The sequence below is a fragment of the Buteo buteo genome, chromosome 12 (genome assembly GCF_964188355.1).
Source record: "Buteo buteo chromosome 12, bButBut1.hap1.1, whole genome shotgun sequence".
NCBI classification, from domain to species: Eukaryota; Metazoa; Chordata; class Aves; order Accipitriformes; family Accipitridae; genus Buteo; species Buteo buteo.
In genome coordinates this window covers 28420595-28446532 of record NC_134182.1, presented here as the reverse complement: position 1 = coordinate 28446532, position 25938 = coordinate 28420595, and the positions used below count along the sequence as shown (strand labels likewise).

General features: G+C 39.5%; 1 protein-coding gene across 1 annotated transcript in view; it reads right to left on the bottom strand.

Moving 5' to 3' along the window:
- Positions 1-22565, bottom strand: part of ADSS2 (adenylosuccinate synthase 2) — a 39412-nt gene extending 16847 nt beyond the window's left edge. The window contains exons 1-5 of the mRNA XM_075043170.1: positions 22309-22565; positions 5904-6006; positions 3321-3389; positions 2511-2561; positions 191-257 (exon numbers count right to left, since the gene is read on the bottom strand). Coding sequence (XP_074899271.1) covers positions 191-257; positions 2511-2561; positions 3321-3389; positions 5904-6006; positions 22309-22476 — 458 coding nt within the window. The 5' untranslated portion in view covers positions 22477-22565. The remainder of the gene's footprint in view (positions 1-190; positions 258-2510; positions 2562-3320; positions 3390-5903; positions 6007-22308) is intronic.
- Between the last annotated feature and the right edge of the window lie 3373 nt (positions 22566-25938).

Here is a 25938-nt window from a genome sequence, read left to right as displayed (position 1 = left end):
GAATATAATCTTTTGCTAGCCACTGGCGGACAAAAGTGTAAGAAATGATCCCTGCATACTCCACATTGAAGAGTTATAAGGATAATTAATACTTGTTTAAACTCAATGACAAACAATAACAGAAGTCCAATGTATCAAGTCATACGTTTGTACTAAGTCATCCTATGTTTGACAAAACAAAACTACCTACTTCTTTCCTGCTTGTTCTTGCCTCTGTTGTTCTTGGATGCCATCAGCAGCCTGATGGAAATCAAAGACTAAGAAAATAAAAAAATAATTTAAGTAGAAAATCTGTGTAAAACAAATTACCATCTCAGTAACTATTTCTTCAAACCAACTCTAGCCCTGTTCATCAATGTGGAAAACAAAAATATACACACTGAAGAGAGGCAAATAAAATGGCAAGAGTTTTTTCTCCTCTTTTACAAGTTACATTTTTTCACAGGAAAGTTCTGAGGTTCTTCAGAGACTGACTTTTTTTTTTTAAGTGTTTATTTTGTAGAATACTTGCAGACTGTATATACACCTCCCCCTACTAAGCCATTTCAGCTTAGTAGTGGCCCAAAAGAATATATGGACAGGAAAGAAAGAAAATATGCAGTTGAAAAAAGATCTGGGAAAACAGGTTATAGTAAAAAATGTCAACTGCTGAAATTTACAGTGGGAACTTCTAAGTAAAAATTCTTATTCATTCTAAAGATTTCTTAAACCACTTTATTTTTATGTTTTAGACAACATCAATTAAAATACATTTGGAAATACAAAAGCTCCCACCAACACCTGTTATGTAAACAGAAGTCATCTTCACAAGCCCCAATTATTTTTTAAAGCATTACGTATTATTGACAGATTAGGCAAAGTATTCCTTGCACCAATTCTGTCTACCATAAAAGCAAAAAAAAAAAAATAAAAAAATCTGACATGACTCATGTCAAATACAAACAGTGGTGGAACAATTTGCAGGTTAACAGAAGGCAGCTTATTTTTCTTAAGGACTACCTCCTGAAAGTTAAACAACTAATCCACACATTACATAGGAAAGACTGAAAACTTGCAAGAAACAGACTCATTAAATAAGTACTCTAGTCTCTTTAAAACAAGAGTGGTTCTCCTTGTTTGCTTTCCCAATTTATTTTGTGTTTCTTTCCACACATCTCTATAATTTAAAGGATTAGATTATCCCCAGCAGTTTGAACCTATTTTTGGCTGATCTTTTGTTACAGACTAATCATTCACAGATCACCAAAACCCAATTTAGAGAAGACGTATTTATCATTGCAATAGATCTCCAGACCGTCATCAAAACTTTCTAAACAGAAGCATTCTCAAAGTTCATTTATGTTAACAGGTCGAATAATTATGGGTGACAGTCAATAACTGGTCCTTTTTACTCAAGACCGGTTTAGCTATGAAAAGTTCACAGTATTGCCATTGCAATATAATCACCGCAGAACAGTTTTTCTAACAATCTAGTCATTTCCAAGTAATTAACCTACAGTGATTCTACTCTCAGAAAGGATTTTAGTAACTTAGGCACAGTTATTCAACTATTTAAAACTCAGTAGTTACTCCAAAGTAAAAATGTATTTATTCTGAAATAAAATGTTCACTCACTAAACTATTCCGGATTGTGGGTTTTTGTGTTGGTTTTTTTTATAAAAAAAAAGCAAAACCAAAAGCAAAACCTTTTTTCCGGTGTTATAAGCTTTTATCTGATAATGACCTATCAAGTTTGCATCTTCAGAAGATGACTACCTGAGCAGCAATAAGCCCATTTCCCAATACATGCAGTTACGTAACTATTATGTTACGACATCTAAAGATCTAATTTAAAGGATGAATTTATGTAATAAAGATGTCCCAGGAGTGATATAGCAAGAGCCTCCGAAGCCCTGTTGCAAGTGGTTTGGATTCTAAACGCTATTTTACTCCAGGCTTTGAACTGCAGAGTTGTCTGGAACATAGGCTGGAATCAACGCTTGACTGAGGAGCATCCTGGGAGGAGGGCTGCCATTCTCTCCATCCCTATAGAGTCCTTCCCATAAAGTCTCCTTTCTGAAGTATGTAGCAATTTACTTGGTAGGGAGCCTGTTAGTTTAGAAGTCACGCCCAGTCAAGTGGTTTCACAGCAGAGAAGTTGCTATAAGCAACACTGCTCTTACACCAAAGGGGGAAATGAATCCTTCAGTCAATTAACTTCTGAACTGCTTTTTGACTGCTTTGCACCTCTGATCTTTGATTTGGAAAGTGAACCTGCTTTTCCGCCTAGGTTATGCTTATAGAATAGGATTAGAGAGTCACTAGAATATAAACCTGGGAGGATCCTGAGTGGCAAGTGATTTTTTCTAGGACCTTCAATAAACCAAAGCTTACTCCAAAGAAAAGTATATACCTATATGAAGAGATGGCTAAAAATTGTCATGCTTTTACTGCCATTGGAAGTTCAGAGAAAATAAATGTTAACAAAAAAAACCAACAAAAAAAAAAACAAACCACGAACAGGAACTTACCAATATGAGCCCTGTCGGAAATTATTAGTCTTTTTTCCCAGCCTTCTAGCCCTTAAAAGACAAAATGAAATAGCTCAAATTATGTTTTATATAGCATTTTTGTCTTCTAATGTATAAAGGATAAATACTTCTCATATTTAGTCTTCAGTCAATCTATTTAAAGATTGAACAATCACATTCCAGAGAAAAAACCCCCAGTAGATTTCAATAATTAAAACTTGGCATCAGCCTATAAAGCTGAGAAAGTCAGGCTTATTCTGAGGAAGAATACTAGCTATTCTACGAGTTCCTCAATTTCAGCAATCAATCAGTAGCTTTTTGTTTTTGAATAATCGAGAGCATTGCTTTACTTCACTTACAGTAGACTGCTGCCAAACATGGCTATACACATAACAGAAAGTATCCAAACTGAGTTCTGAATCAGGAAGCAATTACCACAGCATTTGTTTACACTAACATGTATCAAACTGTACACTAATATTGTAAGAAGTAAAATGACTATGAACAGGTAACACACTTCGACAAGTTGTTTCATTTCTTAAATTCACTGCTTTAAGCAAAGAAAAATGTCTGCAGATAATTCATATTTAGAATATGTTCTTTTCTGAAACTGTACAGAGACTCCTTTTGTCCGTCTTCCCATGAGGGCCTTGGGACTTCTAGCGAGACTCCTGTCAAGAACTAGCAGCTAAATGGATTTCTAGAAAAAAAGAAACCTGTACGTAACCTCTACAGAGGCATCCGCAATCTAAATCTTTTGAGGAGGGCCACACAAACTATTTGAAGGGTAGTATCTTAAAATCTTCTCACCTTTTCCTTTCTTTAAGTTTTTTTCAGCTTCTTCAAAGAGTCCTGGCAAATGAATTACAACACCATTTCCTGAAGAAAACCATTACGCAAAATTTAGTGAATTATGTTGAGCATGGAAAAAAACATTCCAAACAATTCAAAGACACTTCACGTTTTGAATGCAGAGTATTTTGTTTAAGTTTTTAAACTTTGAAGACATTGCAATTGTTAGTCTTATGAATTAATCTGTTAAAGACTTATTTACCCCTAAAGTATGTGTTTCTAACTAAATGCATTGAATCTTTCTAATAAACTCAACAAACTTTATCAGGACAAACAGTAACAGCATCGTGGGACAGTCCAGAATGCAACTTCCTTGTATCTAAAATTAACTTCCCTTTGTACTTCATTTTAATAACCCTATTGTTTTTTAAAAGCTTAGCACATTTCTATCATCATTATAAACATTAGCATCCCCTCAGGCACTCTTCTGCTGTAAATAGACACAGAATATTCTGTATATAGAGTTGGGGTTGTTAACAGACTAGCAAAAATAACAGAGGAAAAAGCTCTATCAAAAGCAAGCTCGCTTTCCTACAGCTGTCACATTGCTCAGAAAAAGACTACTAATTCATACAATTAAACAGCATCACTGACTGCTTAAGAAGGAACATTTCCATTTAGCAAAACTGAACCATCTTAAGGTCATACCAAACTCAGTACATCAGCAGATCCAAAGCTATCAGCATGGTAACATCTAGCTGAAGAATGAAGGGACCTGCCATTTGTAACTATTTGCATATTACTTAATTTCACATAGACAAAAGCATTCTAAACACCAAAATACAACGTATTTAAGACGTCACTGTAACCTTCATGGTACAGTCCTAATCAATAGTAATAATCTATTCTAACACTCCAATCATTTTGCCCTTGCCCCCCACCCTTTTTTTTTTTTTAACCTATAAGCCCTTTCAGTGGAACCTTAAGCCAGATTTTTTTTTTTTTTCCCAAAAGAGGTTTTAAACACAGAGCAGACCTAAAGGAAGTTAGAACAACAAACTTCCAAACAGACAAGACCAAGAGATAGCAGATACAGACAAGACAATTTGTAAAAAGCTCTCTCCTGTCTACTATATTTTTAAAGGATGGGGTCTTTCCTACTCAATCCCGAGTCCACCAAACAAAATAGGGCAAATGAGCATCCTTTTTTACTGTTGTCAAGCAATAATCTTCTAAAGAAACATAACACAGTAACACATCAAAAGAGAATAAAAGTACTACCATCTGCCACAGCCCGCAAAACTAGAAGCAGTTAACATCCCAACGTCCCTTTCATCAGAGGAATTTTCATGCCTATTGGCTCAATTTCTGTAGAAGTATTAGGCAGGGCAAGTTGATCCAAAACTATCTCGCTATCAAGTCACAATGTAACACAGCTGAAAAGATGCAATTAACCACCAATTCCCATCAAGTAAAGAGTTAATGCTGACTGCAAGCATAAAGTCACTACAAGCTGGACCCAAGAATTCAGCAAGTACTGTTTGTGAACCAAGTAACTAGCATCAGAGGCTCTTTAGTTGCTATGGTGTTCAGCAAAGTGTCAATGACCACTTACTCCTGGCACATGTACCAAGCTGAGAGGCAAGACTATAGACTCAAAGCAATGAGATATGCAGGAAGAAGTGACAGGAAGAGCATGGCAATAGACTCCTGATTTGGAGAAGTACACTGTGTAAGGGACAGGAGTTCTGGGTATCAAAAAAGCAGGATGGAAGTGTTGATAGGTCATAGCCTTTAGCAATCCAGAGACTCGTGTGATTTGCTAAACAAGCACATGAGTACATGCACAGTTATAATGCTGTGTCGACATGTTTTATATTTACCTTAATTTTTAGAAGGAAATTTTAAGGGCTACACAGCATTATTAAGTAGGTTGGTCATACAAGCATTCCAAAGAAAATAAACAATGTAGGATTGGCAACAGGATTCCAAGAGAGGGAGTGGGGTAAATAGGGTTGTGGGGACAACAGACAGGACAACCTAAACCCCCCTTCAGGAAGCAAACAGATCATAGATCCTGACATCACATAGTACTGCCACTGCCCTAAACCTTCTAATGTATTCTCCAGAGAGGACTTCTTGGTAAGAACTATATAGTGCAGAAGTCTTTTGGAGTCAGCATTCATTTCACAACCCAACGGAAAAGGGAGGAAAGATCTATCTTTCAAAAGGTACTGGTAGTTACTTAGCAGGGTTGAAGGTTAAAACAGAGAGGAAGAATTCTGAGAATAAAAGAAATAATTGGTAGAGAAAATAAGAGGGAGCAGGAGAATGAAGATACACTGGGCAGCTAGCTGTTTGCATTGATAGGACAGACAAGAACAAAGATGAACTATCCAAGACAATAAAAGAAACCTCCATAATCCAAACTTCACAACTGAGTTAAGACAGTATTAAGAAGATAGTAGAGCAGTTCAGGCCTATGAGAATTTGAGAATGAAATATCCTGATCCTGTAGGTCCTCAGATATACTTTGCTATTTTAACTTGTCAGAAGTCTGTAGCTACAGTATTGTCTAGTTTTTAGAGATGTCCCACTTACCAATGAATGCAGTGACTTTTGGATTGATGATCCCACTTGGCAGAAGATGAAAGTCATACTCCACAGAATCCACAACAACTGTATGCCCTGCATTATTGCCTCCCTGGGGGTGGGGGCGGGTGGGAGGAGAAAGAAAAAAAAGTGTTAATAGTTTTTGATACTAAAAGACAAACGAACACAGTATAAAGATGGAATAAACTGGTTCCAGCTCCAATTCTGCAGCCTTTGTTTCTGTTACTGACAAAAGATCTTTGAGAGATCTCCTCCCAGGAAATCAGCCAAACTTGTTTTGTCAAACTCGACAATTTCAACATCAGTATTATCCATTATATAGACTTTGGACAGTATTTTGGTTTATCAAAGGTACAAAAGCTTGGAATAAGATTAAAACTTTCTAAAAATTATTGGACAGAAGCATAAATATTCCAGTACATGCAAACACTTCTAAAAGCCATCATCAGTTTTACTCTCTCTAACTGTAATAGGAACCTAGTAAGTATTAAAAGTGGAACTGCAACCTTACAAAAAAAAAAATCACCAGTTAAACTGAGTATATAAACCCATACATCTATTGGGAAAGGTAAGTCTAACTGGCAATGTGCAGGCTTGTTGTTCTGAATTTTGGGTTCAGTCTTTTGAGTGTTTTTCTATGAGTAGTAACCAGAGAAGTTAACTTGTTCATTCTGTACCTCCTCAGTGATAAAAGAGGTCTGTAATAATACAAGTCATTTATATCTGAAATATGCTGTTAAGGAGTGAATCTAGAGGCAACTAAGATGACTGTGGTTTTGTAAGATACCGGAAACCTAACCCTTAGCATTTCTAGCTTTTTTCATTACCACAGAGAGTATTAAGAGATTTGTTAAACTGTGAAGTACGTCTAAAATACAAAAAGAAGCCGATGACCAAGTCTTAAAGAGGGTCAAGACAGGCCTATGAAACAAAAAAGATTACAAAATAGTTACTAAATATCCCCAGTTCTTGTTTGTTGTACTTTTGAAAATAAGCGTACACTCTCTTGTGACCGAGTCATTGGTGCAAGACAAGGTTACATACAAAATGGTTCTGTTTGTCATAACTACAGGAACATCCTTTACAGGCACCTTGCACCAGAAATAAATGAACTGCTTCATAGAAGGAAAGCCTTAAAGAAAAGACTTTTAATCTAAGCCTTCTTTCAGCACAAGACAAACTGAAGAAAGGCATTATATGAAAAGAAAAAAGAAACCATATGAAAAATTAATCTATGAAATTATAAATCTGAAAGTTTTCAGAATAATGTATCACAAAAGATCTTTTCTAAGCAATGGACTCAACAGCTACTCACTACTACTACATTTACAAAGCATAAATGCAATACATAAAGCCATATATCTGACATTACAAATAAAGAATATTATTAGATATCAAACATTTGTGCCAACATGTAAATACACATGCCACAGGTAAAAGCCTAATCTCAGTGAAGTTAGCAATGAAAATTCTTGTAATTTCAGCATTATTTATTTCAGGACTTACAGCCGTTCCACCTCCTTTGGAAACAGGGAAGACTTACAAACCTTCACCCAACAAAGGAAATGTCTGAATTTAAAAAAAGTTTAAATGATTTAGTAATTTAGTAGAGTTTTTCCATGCAGTGAACTGTACCTTGAAGAAGTGGTAAAGATTTCTGGATGCAGATGGTTTTCACTGCAAATGATCTGACTTAATCAGAGAATGCCAAATTTTCAATTCACAACATGTGAAACATATTGAATACATAAATAAAGCAAGCCTTTCAAGTTTATTCTTTTAAGAAAATAATAAATGTTCAGGTGTAACCTTCCTCTTCGTCCTTCCATCCTTTCTATTCAACAGTAGCTGTTAAGAAAGATTATTTAGCAGTCTACCAACTCTACAGTTGTATCTTTGATTTGAAAGGATGTTAACTAGCTACATTAGCAGGTAGATCATTTACAACTATTTCTTAAACGCAATGCTGATACTCCTGAGCTACTACAAGTTACTCTAAAACTAGATAATATTCTAAGAACTAACAAGTTATATACATACATAAAATATACAAGCTTTTTTAAGTAGGAAAAGACATTGGTTTTCTACTCAGTGTTTCAGAACCTAAGCAAAACCTTTCCTGAGGAAGAAAGAACAGCTATATACTAAAGCAGCATTTACAGTCAAGTACATCTGCTGAAAGTGGTAGTTATCTTCTTCCTCAGATTCTTCAAATTAGTCCTTTCTGTTTGATTCACCAGTAATATCAGTCCAGACAAATTTAACAAGAGCACTGAAGTGCTTTAAATGAAAATTCAATAAATAGGCCTAAGTACAACACTGAAGTACTGAGGTAGTAGTAATTTACATATGGGAAGATGAGTCCAAATTCTCCCACTGCAGCATAAATAAACGGGACTACTAATCCATAAGCAACACTAGGATTAGTGAATGACTATTCATTTGAAATCCCCTACTAACTGGATGATTTCATTTCATGTTTTGCTTCTCGATTTAGTTAAAAAAAAAAAAAGGTTTTCTAGCATCATGAATGTCAAATAAAGAGAAAGAAAAATTGGCCATTGTAGAGATTAGATCACAATTAACAATAAATTCTTAATCTTTTGAAGTCTGCCAAGCTATTGGTGCCATTCAGATGTGGTAACTTAAAGTTCAGCGGTCCCGTCTGCTTGAGTAAGGTGTACAGCATGCAGACTCAGACTCTGTTAATCATGAGAACAACTGCTGGGTTTTGGTGGTGTCCAGATTTCTCCCCTGCACTGCTGAGTAATGCCAAGGTGTGTTGTTTCCATGCTCATTGGAAAATACCCCCTGGCTGACAGAATAAAAATGGCATCTTACTTTTTAAACCTTGAACTACACGCACAACACAGCTCACACTTCATCTAGAAGCAAGCTAGTTATATATACTTCTGCATGTTTACTGTGAGCAGTTATACTTTAAGGGATTTTGCTAGAGACTAAAGTAGAAAACTTGACATGATGTGTGATGAATTGCCATCTGAACACACTCCTAGGCCATTCTAATACCTCAAGGTTTCCAAATACTTGTTTTCAGATTGGACTCAAATTTGAATCTCAGAATTTAGTTGTTTATATTATGATTCCTACGATATGAAAAGATTCAATCCCAAATGCACTACTGAGAGCAGCCGTCTGGTAGAACATTAAGTCAGTCCCCATCATGCTTTGGATGTCGTTCTGTCAAAATGTGTCATTTTGAAAAATATTTTAAATTTCAAACTATATTCTAGGAGAGCATTAAAACAACAGCATTTCATTAATTCGGTTTTCAAAATTCTGCTGTTGATTTACAGGTAAACTCTACCTTAACTGCAGAAGTGCAAGCGTATAGTTACAGAGTTAGGAATTGTAATACATTAAAAGAATGGTTCACACTGTACACTTACAGTGAACTAGCAGTAAAGTGTACACATGTTGTGTGCTCAGACATTGCACAACACGGGTTTGGTAAACAATTCCAATTACAGAAACCTGAACTCAGAGTTCTAGTGGCGGTGGGGTGGAGGGGTAGGTTGTTGTTAGGTTATGGGGTTTGGGTTTGTTTTGGGGTTTTTTCCCCTCCTCCAGAAATTGATGATAATGCCAACATCTTTGTAACGTAGGCAACTATTGCCTCTGGGCATTATTCAAGGTATAAACTGATGAGGTCACTCCTGGCTTCAATGCTTTCCATCCGGATTTCTCACTCCTCCTCCCTCATCACACTAAACCAAATGGGACCAGTTAGGTCATTCAAGCTAACACTCCTTTGATTCAAATGTTTAAACATTATTAATGGAGAACTAACTGTGGAATTTATTTTCACCATTAGTTAAACAAAGTTCATGCTCAAATGATCTTCAATACATTGTATAAAGCTTTTGCCAGAGGGAAATTAAGACATAAAAGTAATTTCTTGAGGCTGGCAATACTCCCCAGTTAACTAAATAGAGTAATCAGTCTACCATATCTCAGTAACCTTCTAGGTAGCCAAACCACAGGAGTTCTCTCCCAGCCACGTGAAAACTGAAACACCTACCTTGGGCCAACACAGAGAGAGAGGCCAAGTGCATGGCAAGACCAAAAGATGCTCTTGCTCAGTCTGGAATATGCTACGTGCATGTAGTGGTGACTCCTTTTCCCTTTCTCCCTGCACAACGGCAAGATTTCCTTCATCTGAGCCAACGAGTGTGCCATGGCCAACATACTCACTCATTAGGGCAAGGCAACTCTGGATTCAGCTACAAATAGACAGATTGCAGAAAAGGATTGAGGGGTGGAAAAGATGACTTCTTGGAAAAGATGACTTCTTATACACGAGAGGTACAAGGCAGCACCAGTGGCACTCTGAACAAAGAACTTCTTCACTGGGGTGCTTTCTTCCCATTCTGCAGAACAGTAGCAGAGGAAGCCCCTCCAGAAGTCAGAATGCAGGCTGTGGAGGAGGTCAGGCAGCCAAGGCAGAGCTGGCTTTGCCAGCGTAAGAGAAATAATATTGTGTGGATTAAAAAAAAAAAAAAAAATTAAGAAGAAAGTTAATCAATAAGACTGAATAGCATGACAGTCAGGAATGTCTAACAGACTCAAGACTTCACTTGCTCGGTATTGCAATGCAATATTTTATTCCAAAATTATGCAAAAGAGGCTTTCTGAAAGACAGCAAAGACACAAATACCTAATGCAAAACACAAGCAAGAAAGCCCTCTTAAGAGAAAAAAAAAAGATCCTTTTAGCAATTTTTAGGTAAGTTAAACTTGCAGAAGGACCAAAAAAACCCACCAGTTCAGGATAGGCAGAATAGGTGGGACCAGAAGAGAGCTTTCAAGGTCCAAGTACCTGCTAAACACAAACCCACTGAACCTCCTTCATAAAGTTGGGGTTTTTTTGTAAACCCTCAGATCATCTGCCAGAAGAGCAAAATCAAAATTTTGAACCTAAATAAGACTGTCTCTCTTAAAAGTCATTTCACAACCTTTTTCCTCTCTCCTCCCAAACCTGTCTGTCAGTTCAAACAGCTATTAAGAAAAAAATTGTAATTTTAAAAATAATTAAAAAATCATAATACTCTAAACATTAATCACTGAAAATTAATTCTGATTTTTATTCTACCAACAACTGTGTATATTATTTTCTTAAACATGTAATTACCACAGAGGAGATAAATTGGGTTTTGCATACTTAAGTATCCCCTGCACACATCCTTCAAGTTTGGATACATACAGCAGAATCCTTACATGCCATGAGCCTCTCATTTCAACAGACACAATCTAGAATATCCCAACATTTTTTATTTCAAGTCTTTTCATTCTGGAAGTCATGCCAAAAGGTGTCTGCTAGTTACCTGAAAATTTCCTTAGTACAGCATCATCCCTGAAACATACCAAGGACACAGTCAGACAACAAGCACAGGTGTTTATTGCCCAAAAGGCTGCATCACCTAGCATTCAAATACTGTGAACTAGAAGTGTACAGTTGGAAATTATCAAGTAGAAAAATCAGTTCTTGTTAATATTACACCAGAGACTAAACACTTCACAAATTTAATATGCATAATGCTTAACTTTTACTTATTTAACACTGAAGTATCTCTCTAGATCAGGTTATTACTAGGCTATTTAGGTAAGAATAGAAATGATCTCCCTTAGGTTCTAATAATGCTCACTTAGAAGACAGAACAGTATTTTAAAAAAAAAAAAAAAAGAACCATTTCTTTACAGGTTTTCTTTACATTAGAAAACAGCCTCTGAACTTGGGCTCATTTCATCACAGAAAACTGAGTATACATTAAAAATAGGTGCATGCTTTGCTAAAGAACAGAACATAAAACAGATTCTCCATCTAGCAACAAAGCATCTACCCAAAACAAAGAGCAATAAGAACCAGTAACAACACACTATACTCCTATCAAGAGGCTAACACAGGCTTACTACTCCTGAAGTCCCAAGCATACTTGGCTTAGATATAGCACCATGTATTTGTGCATCTCTATCAAGGCACAGCATTGCCATTTTAGCATACTCTGAGGTTTCCATTCAGTTTGTTTGTCCTTTCTTTTTTCCTTGCACTATTTTTTCTCCTCATATCTTTCAACACAGTATTCGCAACCATTCTCTCTCCTCTCCCAAAGGATTCTTCAGTGACCAAGGCGTCAGCCCTTTCAGCAGCCCACAGCTTTACCCAATAGCAATGTTAAATTGTGTCTCTAATTGAATTTCCCCAACTTTTCAACCAAGGCCCACTGTTTTTGCTCAAGACTTTGAAACAACACACCAAAGTTAGAGTGGTTGGTTTCATGGCTGGACCCAGCCTCCAGTTTTCAGATTACCAGTTGCTGCCTGCACTGCTGCCAGCAATGCTGAAGGAGTAACTGCCACCAGGTGACACTGAACATTTGTGCTGATAACAGGGGAAAAACACGAGCTTGCTCAAAGTGAAGGGGGCATCAAACACCTATTTCCCCCCCCCAGTATCAAACAATTCACGGAATTATGAAGTTGGGCATCTTAGAAATAGCTGTTTTAATCATAGCCTTGATGCAAAAAGAAACAAACCAAACCAAAAGACCACCTCAGCCATGACAGTTTCCCAGTACTCTTTAAAAAGAGTTGTTGGTTTGTTTTTTGGAGGGTTTGTTTGGTTATTGTTTTGTTGTGTTGGTTGTTTTTTTTTTTTTTAAACTCCTGCACATATCCTGCTCAAAAGGGTGCCAGCTGGACTGGAATGAAAGATTTCTTTCCATTTATTTGGAGAGACAGGGTGAAAGTCATCATGAACAAGCAGCATGAGCCTATGCATTTCAGTGTATGGATTTAGTTTAGGGACTTTTTAGTTTGATGCTCTGATGGATGAACAATTTAAAATCCTATTAAGACACAGCAGCCTTTTTTCTCCTTTCATGATCCTGACACTATTATATTATACCATTATTTTAGAGTATTTTAAGTCATTAAGTGGAATAGTGAAAGTGATATCAGGCACAAGATCATTACCCAATCTATAACATTTTTAAGCAAAACCTGTTGTTGTAAGATAACTAAATGCATAAGCTTTTTAAAAAGGCATTATTCCAATTTTACTGGTGTGGTATGCTTAAATCACTTCCTTGAAAAAGCATATGATCCCTGACCACTACGCTGGTAATCCTGAAATATCCAGGCTATTCAACATGTAGAACAGCTAAGTATACAGGACTCTGACAGAAAGGTGCGTAGTAATAAACAAATTATCACACGAGTACTGTTAGAATTGACAGCAATCCAGGTAACAAAACCCTATATTTACCCACTTTCTAGAAGCCTGATTCCAAAAACATTCCCTATGAAATACCACTTTTGAAATTTCCTTTTACAGTGGTAAACTGCTCAGAGATATTTTTTAAAGCAAACAAAAAAAAAAAGGGAGGGGAGTCTTCAGCTTGCTAAAGAAGATTAAATAGCCTAAAAATCCTTCTCAGTGTAAGCACCACACCCAAGAATCTGCATCCATATATTCCATTTAGATAGGTTGGTCAGTACTACACACAAAACAAGATACTATTCTAAAACATACCTATCCTGGCAAATGTGAACAGAATCAGTTACATATGCACAGAGGGGGGTTAGCAAAGATAGCAAAGACAGCTGCAAGTATTGCACATCTGGGGGCTGTTTGATAAACATTCTTAGGAAACACCCTTTTTGCAATAGTTTTGAGTGCCTGAAAATAATAATTGGGAAGGAAAAAAAATTATCTGCTAGTTGACATTTTACTGGAAACAAGCTTGAAATTTCAATAAATCAAACACGTGACTCCTGCTAGCCAAAAAACATTGTCGAAGCACTGGAAGGCAATACTTACCACAAACAATACACTCATGCACATGACTCAAACACACCAGTTACCACAATACTGTACCATGGTCCAGACAGTACCACTGGAAAACATACTGAAGACTCATCAATAGTATCAGAGGACTACATTTTAAACATATTGACTGAACAGTATTTCTAAAAGGACATCTACTGTAATCTTCAGGTAAATCATTTCAGCACTTCCCTGATCTATGCAAAATGGCTTATTTTCTCTTGTATTCTATACCTTTTAAATACCTTGACTGCCAACTGAAGTATTTTGGCTAAAGAACTGAAGAGAACTAGCAACAATATTAATGCAAGTACCTGACTACAGTTTCATGATTTTTTTTTTTCCTTATAGCTCTGAAGACTGAAACAATTTTTAGAAGTGTAACTCTTAGAAAGGTGTGTTCTGGAGCCAAACTGGTAAACTCAAAAGAATATATGAACAACCTTGAAGCAAGACAAGTCTTCTCACTTTAAGCCTTCACATAGCACAACAGCTCTTCAGCTTGTTAAATTCTGTCCGTGCAGAAGAGCTTCCAAATCATGTATAAAGCATGGAGAAGGAGCATTCATAATAATATTTAACAGCAATTTTTCTTCTAGAATTGCATTGCTGTACTAGTCAAAAGCCCCCAAGGAACATTCATGTATTGAGCTAATTCACTGGACAAATAAGCAGAAATCTTTTTTGGAGTTATGGCAGTGTCTTGATAATTTAATGAAGTTAATTTGACAAAATAGTAATGACTTATGCCTGTCTTCAGAAAGTCTAATTGATGACTACTTCACCAACCTTTCTGCATCATGACCTTTATTGTCAGGATTAAAAATGCCCTCTTTAGACAAAAATATTATCTTCTTGATGAATTAAAATAGTGCAAGAAAGTTTATCAGGTAAGACTTCAGGTTTACAGTGCTTAACCAGCCACTACCAAAACTTGGCTAACAGAACACTGAGGTTGAAACAACCACCGCCATGGGTTTTGTTTTGGGTTTTGCTAAATATGAAGGTACAACCAGAATGTTTCCTAAGAAGTAATTTATTCAAGAATAACTCATTTGCCTTTCCATAAATATGCTTCAACAATATTAATGTTTACCAAGGACATAAAAATTTTAAATTTTAAAAAAAATCATCAAACTGGGAGTTACAAGCTCCAGTGTGTTTTATATGCAATGCCTGCTAACAAGAGCTCATCCGAAGCTAAGTGAAGCCAACAATTGAGGAAGCATGGAATCTCATTCTCCAAAAAGACTTTGAAAATGATACAAAGCCATACTCAAATGCTTATAGAGAAATCCTTAACCAGGACTTTTTCCTCTGGTGAGTTTGCTCAGAAAAGTTCCATGCTCCTGGGTTTGCAGCCAATCTCACTGATTTACCTGAAAAGTATGCAAAGGACCTGACCACTTGTCCTTCCAGTTTAAGGGAGGAGGATTTGCAGTTCTCCCATTTTCCTGACACACACATGGGACTCTTCCAGGAAAAACATACACACTTAGTATATCTATCATTCACTGAAAGACTCTCAATCTTAAATTCATTCTAGCTTCAAATTTTGGGTTTTCCCCTTCCTTTTTTTTGAAGGGGGGGGAGGGGGAGAAGTGCAAACTGTCTAACAGGAAACATTAATGTACCAACTTGGATAATCAGCAAAACAAGAGCTGCCTGTTAACAAACCGAAAGCAAAAATACTCTCCTCCTTTGTAAGGAAAAACAAACAAACAAACAAAAAACGTTCTCTGCTTTTTAAAACCTTTGTATAGAGCACAAAGAGCAAAAGTAAACGTGTGCCATGTGTGCTAGCCAAGGAAGCATACACTTAAGTATGAGGCATGTGTACATACATAAGTAGAAGATGCAAGTAAGAAGTCACTGCAGGAACACATAAAAAATAAAGTGCATTTGAAACCAAGATGGAGGAACAACAGTGTATCTTTCTCCATTTTAGATCTATGCAAGTTGAAAGTTGAAGTTGCATTTTATTTTCTGAGTGTATCTTCATTAGTTAAGGACAGACTAGACTTTAGCATAAAAACCAGAACAGTTAAATCCGTCTTGAACAGATCAAGACAAGAAAGCAGTTCAAACCCTGATGCCTCACATACAGCAGTACTCCCATAACTGCTAAGACTGGTCTACCTTACTGCAACTTTACCTAACAGTGGAGGTGCATAGGGAAAAAAAAGTTATTAGAATAGCAGACTGAAATTACTATTAAAAGCATATTGTGAATGGCTCTCTATACTGATACTAGATACAAAAGTATTTAAAGCAGCTCTGAAATACTGACATATGCGTTTAAGAGAACTATCTACCCAAAAAGACTACGATGACAATCACTGCCTTTTCTTATGACGTGATCATGCCAAGTTGTCTGTCTCAAAAATACGATGCCTCAGGGTAGAGCAAAGTCTTTCAAGTTCTCTCCTCTGGAATAGAAATTAGTTGTCTAGTTTAAAGAGATGTTATCTCATGCTATGTTAAGGAAGAAGCCATACACTCCTTTCAACTCTCTCCATCAGATGTGTGTGTGCATAATTTTTTCTACAGTTTACTTTTATTGCTACCACATTCCAGCATTCATTTTTAGCTCAGGGCAACCACTGTTGTTTCTGAGCTGGCTGTACAAATGACTGCCAAGTTGGGCAAGAAGCAAGTCAATGTTGCTTTGGCATCATTTGGTTGTAAACATTTTCATTTAACTCTTAGATGAAAAGTAAAAAATACATCAAGAAAGCTAGATACTACCATAACTTACAAGAAACACAAGAAAGGCTCCTTCTTGCCACAATCAGATTCCGGGAACACTGAACACACTTTTTAAAAGTTGATCAGTATAGTAAAAAGACATATCTGAACTCCTATGATGCACCCCAACTAGACATAGCTTTGCAATTACTAGGCTATTTGCTTCTCATTTCAATACATATTGCCAAAAATCTATTTTGAACTTCGGATTGCAAACCATTCCCCTTTAAAAACAAAATTAAAAAAAAATAAAAAAATCAAGGTTTTGATAACTAATTCATTCTCTCACATCCCAGATGTTGTGACTATCTTGCTTACCCCCTTCTGCCCCCAATGAATTAGCAGCTAACAAACTACTGCATAACCTACTCCTGAATTTCAGTATAAACAACATCCAGCAGCTAGCGATTTTCTTCCTTGACAATCCATTCACGTTTGTAAGATCTAAACCTAGTTCAAGGAGTCATCATGTCACACACTTAATCAAAGTTTCTGAAATTTTGGCTAGTCTTCAGAAATTTTTGACTGTGTAGTACAAGAATTGTTGCATCAGAACAAGATCAAGAGCATGGTCTGAGGCAGAATATGACAGAATAAGCACACTATGTTTTACACATTCACCTGTATTCTCCTAACAAATAAAAGAAAACATTAACTTTACTTAATCTGTTCATCTCAAAAAACTCCATGCATTTCTCTATACTGACAGAACTTGCTCTGAGGAACTGCTATTTAAAGACAATATTCAGAAAGGCTCTCTAGATCTGGTTTTGGCTTAGTTTCACGTGATCTGCAAAACCTTATAATGTTGCAATGTCTACGTATGTTAGGTGGGGAACAGGATTCATTATCCAAGTCCAGAATAAAGACCAATCTATCCCTAAGAGATAAAAGAGATAAGTGAGGCAGGGCAGATAAGGAACAAGAAAAATGTTGAAAGCACAGATTGGTCTACCACTACATGAAACCCCACCGATGCTTGCTACATTTCACAAGAATATTTAAGAAAGGATATGAAAAACAAAAAGTGACTTTGGGAATATTTACAGAGAACATCTTCCAAATGTGTGAGGTAGTACAGTAGAAATAAAAAATTTATTTGAAATCTTAATAAGCTGCTATGGAGTACTGCTTCTTAACCAACCAAACACAGTAAGCTTTTGTAGTAACTAACAGCAAGATTGAAAGAACAATAAGAAACCAGTAGATCAAGGTGTAATTTGCTCTTTAGTGCTATTAAGATCTCCTTTTTTAATGGTACAAACTTTATGAACTGGAAAATCAGATTTCAATTGTTCTTCTGTTAGAAATAATTGAGACATTGTGATTGCTTACAATAACAAGAGATCACCTATCAGTGATGCTCTAAAGCAGGTCTGTAAAGCATATGACTCACTGATGGGGCAGGCTAAAGAACTCATTTTACTGACCTCTCTTTCCTCACCAGAGCATATTATTGGCACGCTGCCAACCACTACAAGGTCCAAAAGTGCACCCAGCACTTAAAAAAAAAATGAGAGCTCTAGCTAGACATCACGTATCGAATGCCTGAGCAGCTAAAAAAGCACTAATAGCTATAGCTACTGATTCTGCTATTCCTAATTCTGCATGGCCTGCAAAGGCTCCAGACTGAAACACCTTTTCAAACGAGAACATTTAGGAAAAAAGAAAAAGCAGGCTTGGTGAATGGAAGATAAGAAAATTACAGTTTTTCAAAAAAAAGTGGCTATATACAGACTAGTGATATGGCAGCATTAGGCAGCATTGGTCTGAGGACTTCAGTTGGCAGTTATCAGCCGATCAATGGTAACTGCTTCACCCCAAGAATGTGCACACTGAAAACTTCTCTACTACTTGTTGCACTGTAATCACCACATTATCAAGTGATCAGCAGTGGCGTCACTATACACACTGTTGTTTGGGGGGAGGAAGAAGAAAAAGGGAGTACGAAGAATCTACACATTGCAACTGCCATGCATTAGGAGTTCAGGAGTAGGAATCGTGTGACCCCACAGCAGGCAGAGCAGTAATGGTAAGTCACAGGCAGACCACAGCGAAATCAGTTGAGAAGATGTGGTAAGAAGCTGCAATTCCGTTCTGAAGTAGTAACAAGATGTACAACAGAACTGAAGAAGCAGGAAAATAGGATTCTTTAGCATAGGAAGCATGGCTTAAAAAAATGTGAAGACAAATCTTACTCACCTGTGTGAATTATATACTCTGAATAAATCAGCTACCTCCAACAGTAAATGACCAAAAATTTGGTGATGAAATGAGTAAATGAGAACAGAATCATGCAGTGCAGACATTACATTTTTTTGCTGTACTGCATACACTGGAGGATTGGGTGGAGGAGGTGGTGTTAATGTAAGAGATACATAGCGCATTTTAGTACAGTATTTGTTTTGATAAAATGACCACCTAAAATAACTTGGTGGCATTAATTTGCCATTCCTATATCCAATAACAAATTAGAATCTGGTAATTAAATTCCCTAATTTGGTTGCATTCTGCAATGGTAGGAAGTCCCTTAATTGGAACAAGAAGCATTTTCCTTTAACTTTCCATTACCTGTGGAATTGGAAAAAAATACAATGTGTACTTTTAAATGGCAGTAAGGCCAGCTGCTTACTAAGAGGGAAACTATGTCAATCAAAAAAACCCACAAAAGCGCAGTTTTTATGGCAACTACTCCTGAATCTCAAACCAATTCTTGCTCTATTTTACTGTCTGGACTATGATTTATGTGCTAGCAGGTAAAAAGACTTTGCTCTATAAGCCAGATGACCAGATGCAGGTTTAAGTGCAGAAGTCTCACCAATACATTTGTTTTATCAAAAGCATCATTTTACAAGATACCTCCTAGAGGTAAATGAAGGCCAATTCAAATTTAACAGTGGAAGAACAAGTACATACTTTGCCTGTCATGTCAACATGTTTATATTAACTGCATCTGAACCCTCTACACCAGCAGTGCCTTCATGAAACTATCACAATTGCCAGTGCAGCTGCATTAGCAAATACATACATACAGCCCTTGGATGTGTTTTAATTCTAGCTTAGTCTCTTCAAACAGTTGTTGTTGAAACCATAATACCACTTTTAATAAATGTGAATCTGTCTCCTGAAAATAAAATCCCATACTCTTGCACTGAGCACAAGAGTCCTTTCAACCACCTCTAAACCTAGATAAAACACTTTGGAGGGTGGTACTTAGAAGTAGAGCCATAATACATCTTATTTCCTGACACACTTATTCAGCTGATTGTACCTAAGCAAGCACCTCATTCCAGAGGCCATAGTCAACTAGTTAAACAAGTGGCTGAAGTCATTAGCACACCTGCTACCTAGAATACATGATGGTATGGCCACAGATTTTAGAGTACAACTTCTTGCAATGCCTTTACAGGGACTGTAAAAGTGATAGTCAATTCTCAGTTCTGGGATAGGACCACTTTTATGCTCTGCATCTGCACAGAACCAAGGACAGTGATATGAAACCCACACTAGAGCTCCCAGTTTCACTGCAAATATAACGGAAGTTTCCAAGACATCTTAGACCTGCTGCAACAACTTCCCAAGTCCTCCAAGAAAATAGCTGTACTAATAAATTTTTCACAAGAACATGCTAGAAATATTTGATCTCATCCACAGGCATTCTAGCAACTCTGTGGCACAATGAATAGAAAGAACCATCCTAGAATGAATAAGGGTATAATGGCAAAATAAGAATCAGAAGCTCCAATTACAGAAAGCTGATATTAACAATAGGCAGACTAAGTGTGTTCCAGTCTTTCTTTCTGGACTTGTACCACTATGAAAAGCGCAAGAGTCATACTCTAATTTACCAGCACTAACAGTAGCATCTAGAATATGCTTGCATACACAGCAAGATGACTTAATAGCTCAGTACCACCGAAAGAGAATATTCCTATCTTCCCTTCTACTTCTGAGAAACTGTTCTTTGTGCTTACCCTATCTTGGGCTCCTCTTTTCATTAAGGTCCTCCAAGACCATTAAATTCAGTTTTATTTACTAAAACAGCAGAAAGTAAATCCAACAAAAAATAGTTTCCTGCCATTTTGGTGAGTTAATCAACTTAACAAAGTGTTCAAGTGCCAGAGTCAGTGCATGGGAGGAGACCCAGACAGCACAGCCATCAACAGGAAAGGGAAGAAAGAAGGAAGAAAAGCTCCTTCCTTTAGCATGAGCAACAAGCTGTTAGAAATGGCACAACTGGTCATGAAATTCAAGCCTGAGATAATGTCGTAATTTTTCCCTTTTCTTGATCCTTTACCCAGCTGATTCAAAAGAAGTAACAAACACATTAAAACACATGCACACAAAAATTTACCATCTGACTCTCTCTCTCCACCAAAACTTCTTAGCGTTAAACATACACAGTTACCTAGACGCCCTTCAGGTTTCAAGAACAGTCATAAAGGACTAACTGAGTCACTGTGCTCTATAACTCACAAAGCCAGGCGACCATGCCACAGCACCACATCAGATCGTATTATTAAAAAAAAAAAAAAGGGAAAAAGTAATTCATTTGCAAAAACAGCTATTTAAGTTTGTTTACTTCAAAATTAAAGTCTCTGAAGTTTGAGTTTTTGATTTGTCAGCTTTGCAACTGACTGGGTTTTCAAAACACCAGTTTTACGTGCAGTTCTCATTAGATAACACAATGCTCCAGTGTTTGCATTCTTTTGCAAATGGTACGCTCTTCCAAAATATATTTATTTAAGAGCAAATTTAAGTTGTGCGTTCAACAAAAGCGTACAGATAACGACACCTACGTGAAGTCTGCATATGCTGTAGGCATCTTACGCTGCTGTACCTCTTACCTTCAAGAGAAAACGGTACATAGTTTTAGTTCATTATGTTGTGCTCTACAGAATTATTGCACTAGAAACGTTAAGAAAAACGCCTCCTCAGAACTGTGTTGTTTTTACGTAGGCATTTAGGAGTACTCTGCTTGCACGCCAGACTGACTTTTTGCGCTCTTTTGCTGGAATAAGGCCTCCAGAAGAAAAATTAAAAATAAATAAGTAAATCAATCAACAGAGGAAGATGGGATTTCATTGACACAACCACGTTCTTGAAGCAAGGGCAGGCGAGTCTTTGAAGAGCTAGTTTTATCTGAAGATGACCAAGTTGTTGCGGGCTGCACGCACACCCTCACGTGCATCCTGTAGCTAACTGCTGGTTTCGTGCGGGGACCAGCGTTACACCCCCCACCCCCGCCCCGAGAGGGGACGGCGAGCACGCTCGCAGGCGGTGCGGCTTAGGCCACGCCGCCGGCGGCGAGGGCTCCTCGCCCCGCTCCCAGCGGCGATGCTGCGGGAACCGCCGAGCGCGGCCCCTTCCCGGCGCCCCCCAGACAAAGAGTGCTGCTGCTGCGGCGGCGGGCCTGGGGGGGGGGGACGCGACCCCGGCGGGCGCATTCCTCCTGCTGGAGGACGGCTCTCGGCGGCGAGGAGGGCGCCTTCCTCCTCCTCCTCCTCCTCCCCCCGGCGCCGGGACGGGGACAAAGGAAGAGCGGGAGGGCTGCGGAGCCCGGCCGCGGGGCTCTCCCCGGCGGCTCCTGCCCCGCCGGGGAGGGCTTCGCTGCCCCGCAGCCCGCCCTGCGCGGCGGGAGCTCCGCCGCCTCACCGGGCACCGCCGCCCGGCCCCGCGCCGAGGCGGGCGCTGGGGTAAAAGAGGGGCGAGAACCAGTGCCCGCGCGGAGCCGGGCGGCGGGGCCGCCCGCCTCAAGGTGACACCCGCGGCCTCCCCCGCGCCCCGGCCGCCTCCTCACCTGGCACCTGCAGACGATGTCGGCGTCCTGCGCCAGCAGGTCCACCACCTTGCCTTTGCCCTCGTCGCCCCACTGGGCCCCCAGCACGACGGTCACCTTGTTGCCGGGGAGGCGGGCGGCGCACTCGCCGTTGGGGATGGCGGGCGCCGGGGCGCCATGCTCCGCCATGGCTCGCGCTGCCCGCTCCGGCTCCGCTCCAGGCACATGCGGCAGCGCGCGGCGGCTCCGCTCCCCCCCCCCCCGCCTCCGCCTCCTCCCGGGCGGGCGGTGGTGCCGCTGCCGCGTCCAGGTGCCGCCGCCTACCGGCCCCGCCAGCGCGGCCTCCCCCGCCGCTCCCCGCCGGGCAGACCCCTGCCCTCAGGCGGATCCCCGCCCCGCTCCCCCGCGGAAAACGGGAGCCGCCGGTGCCTCTCCCGGCGCCTTCCCCCCCACCCCCTTCCCTCGCCTTCGCGCCGCTCCCCCCGCGCCTCGCAGCCCGGACTACATTACCCAGCGAGCCGCGCGGCCTCCCCCGCGCAGGGCGCCGCGGGGGACCGGGCGCGGTGCATGCTGGGGCGCGTAGTCCCCGGGGGCCGCACCTGTGGCGGGCTGGCTCCTGCTCGCTTGCCCCGTGCGCCCCAACGGCGGCGCGAGGCCGTGTCGGCTGGGGAGCGGGGAGGGGCCGCTGCGGCGGAGCGGCCACGGCGCCTCACCGGGCGTCGCTGGCCCTGCTGAGGCTGGGTGGCGGCTGCGCCTTGCGGAGGGGGAAGGAGGGGGCAAGGGCGCTGAGGGGAGGCATGGGGGGGTTGCTTCTGTGCGTCGGGTCTGGCCTCGGCTCGATATATGCGGCCTGGGGTTTGGTGGCCACAGGTCCCGTGTCCGTTCGCCAGAGCTGGCTGTCTGGGAGGCAGTAGCAGCCCGCGGCCTGACGTGCTACAGGTGTCCCCGCACCGCTCCTGAACCAGAGCCGGAGTCTCTGGTCCCTGCCAGCCGGAGGGTCTCGGTCTGGTGCGGCTCCCCGTTTCCCCTCAGGTTACGTCTTCTGTGGGCAAGGCCTACCTGTCACAGATGTCAGGCCTGCTGGCGTGGGTTTGCAGTATATCACAGCTTTGCCTATATGGTTAGTTTTGCTGACTTAATGATAAGAATGTAAACTAGGGTTTGTAGAAGCAGGGGCTAAATGTAAGAGGCCATTTTCTCCAGAGACACCGGAACATGGCCCCAGGCTTATTCACAAGTTAAAAAAATAATGGAAAAAACCCATAGCAGAGAAATGCCTTCATCATGCATACTTGAGGGTTTACATGTGGAACTGATGTCTCAGTGGCTGTTTTCATTCTTTCCTGCTTCACAGAATCAACACCCCTGGGGGAAGATTTTTTTTCTGTAAAGTAGCTATTAAAAAGACGTAAGTCTGAATGACGTAATTATTGCTAAGACAGCTATTCAAAAACCTGACTCACTGAGCAGTCACAATCTGCAGCTGTCTGGCAAGTCGTAGAGTTTGATATTAGTTGCTTCTTTGCTCCTTCAGGTTTACTTTAACCAAGAATTTGAGGATCTGTAAAAGCCACTGGAGAAAAGGTTATGTCTTGCAAAGCTGGGAAGGTACATAACAGAAAATTAAATACGGACTTGACAGAGAACATTTAAAAAAAAATAATTGCAAATATCTAAATCCTGAATGTCGCTGCAAAGAGATGCTATGACAAAGTAGTCAGTTCAGTACAGAGATGTTCAGCAATTACAAATGATACAAGGCAATTGCCTGTATACACTTCAAAGAGCAAATAGTTCCTTAAACATTCAGTGTAGTCCATAGTATTAATATTTTCATCTGCTTGTGCTGAAAAAAAAACCAGCCATGATTTCTGTATTGCTGCACAGAGCCTGTGGGAAGTCACTAAAAGCCACAAGGAACTGCTGAAGTCAGTTTCTCCAGTCTTGCTGACGCAATGGCAAACTTTGTTTTAGTGCACTCACTTCTGAGGCCATAGATCATCTCATGACTCCCCAAACAATGGTCCAGATTAATGTTTCAGGATATGGTTTTCCAGTATAGCTGAATTGTATTAACATCTCACTGTTGCCAACACAAATTTTCCCTCAAATCTCAGAATAAATTTGAGCCTGTCATGGTAGTGTCCTAACAGTGTGGTATTAGTGTAATGCCACTTTCCAAAGAGGTCTCAGGCATACGAATCCATTGTTCTGCTATTTTTATTTGGTGTTGAAGAGTTTTGAGATTTATGTTTTGGTATGTTTTCTTGGTAGGTGTAGAACCAGTGAAGAAAACTATGAACTCTTCACTTCCAGAAAACCTGTAAGTATTTAATTAAGATCAAGCTAATCAATACTGATTGGTACTGCAAGGTTTAGAATTTTTATTTAATACATGGTCTTAGGGGTCTGTCATTCCTCCACCCCCTTTTCTTTGTAAACTAAATGGAAGCTTTCATTCTAATACTGTAAAACATATTAAATACTCTTTATTGGCATGATTCACCAACTGTATTTATAGTATAGTTCTAAAACATGGTAACTCTTGACTAAAGTACAAACACAGCTGGTGTCTAATGCCCCTTGTCAAAAACAGGCATTTGCTGTAGTATAAGTAAGAGCTTAGAATAAAACTGTGCAGAAACTCCCAATTGCACTTATTTCAGTTCATTTAGTATAAGCAAGAAAACCAGCGAGAACATGCAATGTTACCATACTGTTTTTTTCCTCTAACATTTGTGGACTATATTAACTTGGTTTGCTATTTGGGCAAGCTGAATCTGCTCTGTGAGAGGTCAGGTGGGCATTTAGGGGTGGCACAAAGTGGCAAGAGTTTATGTTCAAGGAATGAAGGAATGTGGCTGCCTTTTCTGGCATTCGCAAGCTGGTATACGGGATTGACTTTGTAAAACTGAACCCATGGTAGAAGTGTATACTGATAAAGTTTAAGTTGTATTGTCTTCTGAATTGTTCAATGTTAGTGACTGGATATGAAGAACTGAGGCAGTTACATTTATCACAAATTTCACTCTAATTTGGTTATATTCAGGCTTTTCATATGACTGGATTTCCTGCCTCCCAATAAACTGCAGGAGACTCAGACAGGAATTTTTAATAAATAAACACTGAACGGAAGCAGTGCGAGATCTGCATTTCATTCAGATGTGTTGAAGAGATATGCAGAATTGTTACATCTATATGTTTTCAATCATTCTGATGAAGTATCCCACATATTCTGATCATGTATTTTAAAAAAATTGAAACACAAAGTAGTTTAGAGGAGAATTTTGGTAAGAACTGCAGTAGTTCAGAAAATCAACGGTGAGCATGAATGAAGGGAAAATGCTGTAACAAGAAGGTAAACTGGACTATTAGCTAATGCTCAGCATGGCTGATGGGTCATGGAGTGCTATTTCTTTCTCCTTATTAATACTTCTTAATTGTGTTGAAGGACTAGTGAACAATGTTAATACTTTTCTGGTACTGTTTTTCCTAGTGTAAGCAATTTCTGAGTTTCAGGGGAAGTATGCGATGAAAAAATAGCCCTTGGCAATGAAAATGTCAGGGCACGTGGTCCATGGTATGAGTTTTCTGTTAAAACGGTTTTACCTGTGACAATGATGAAATACTCAGATATTTTACACTGAGGTC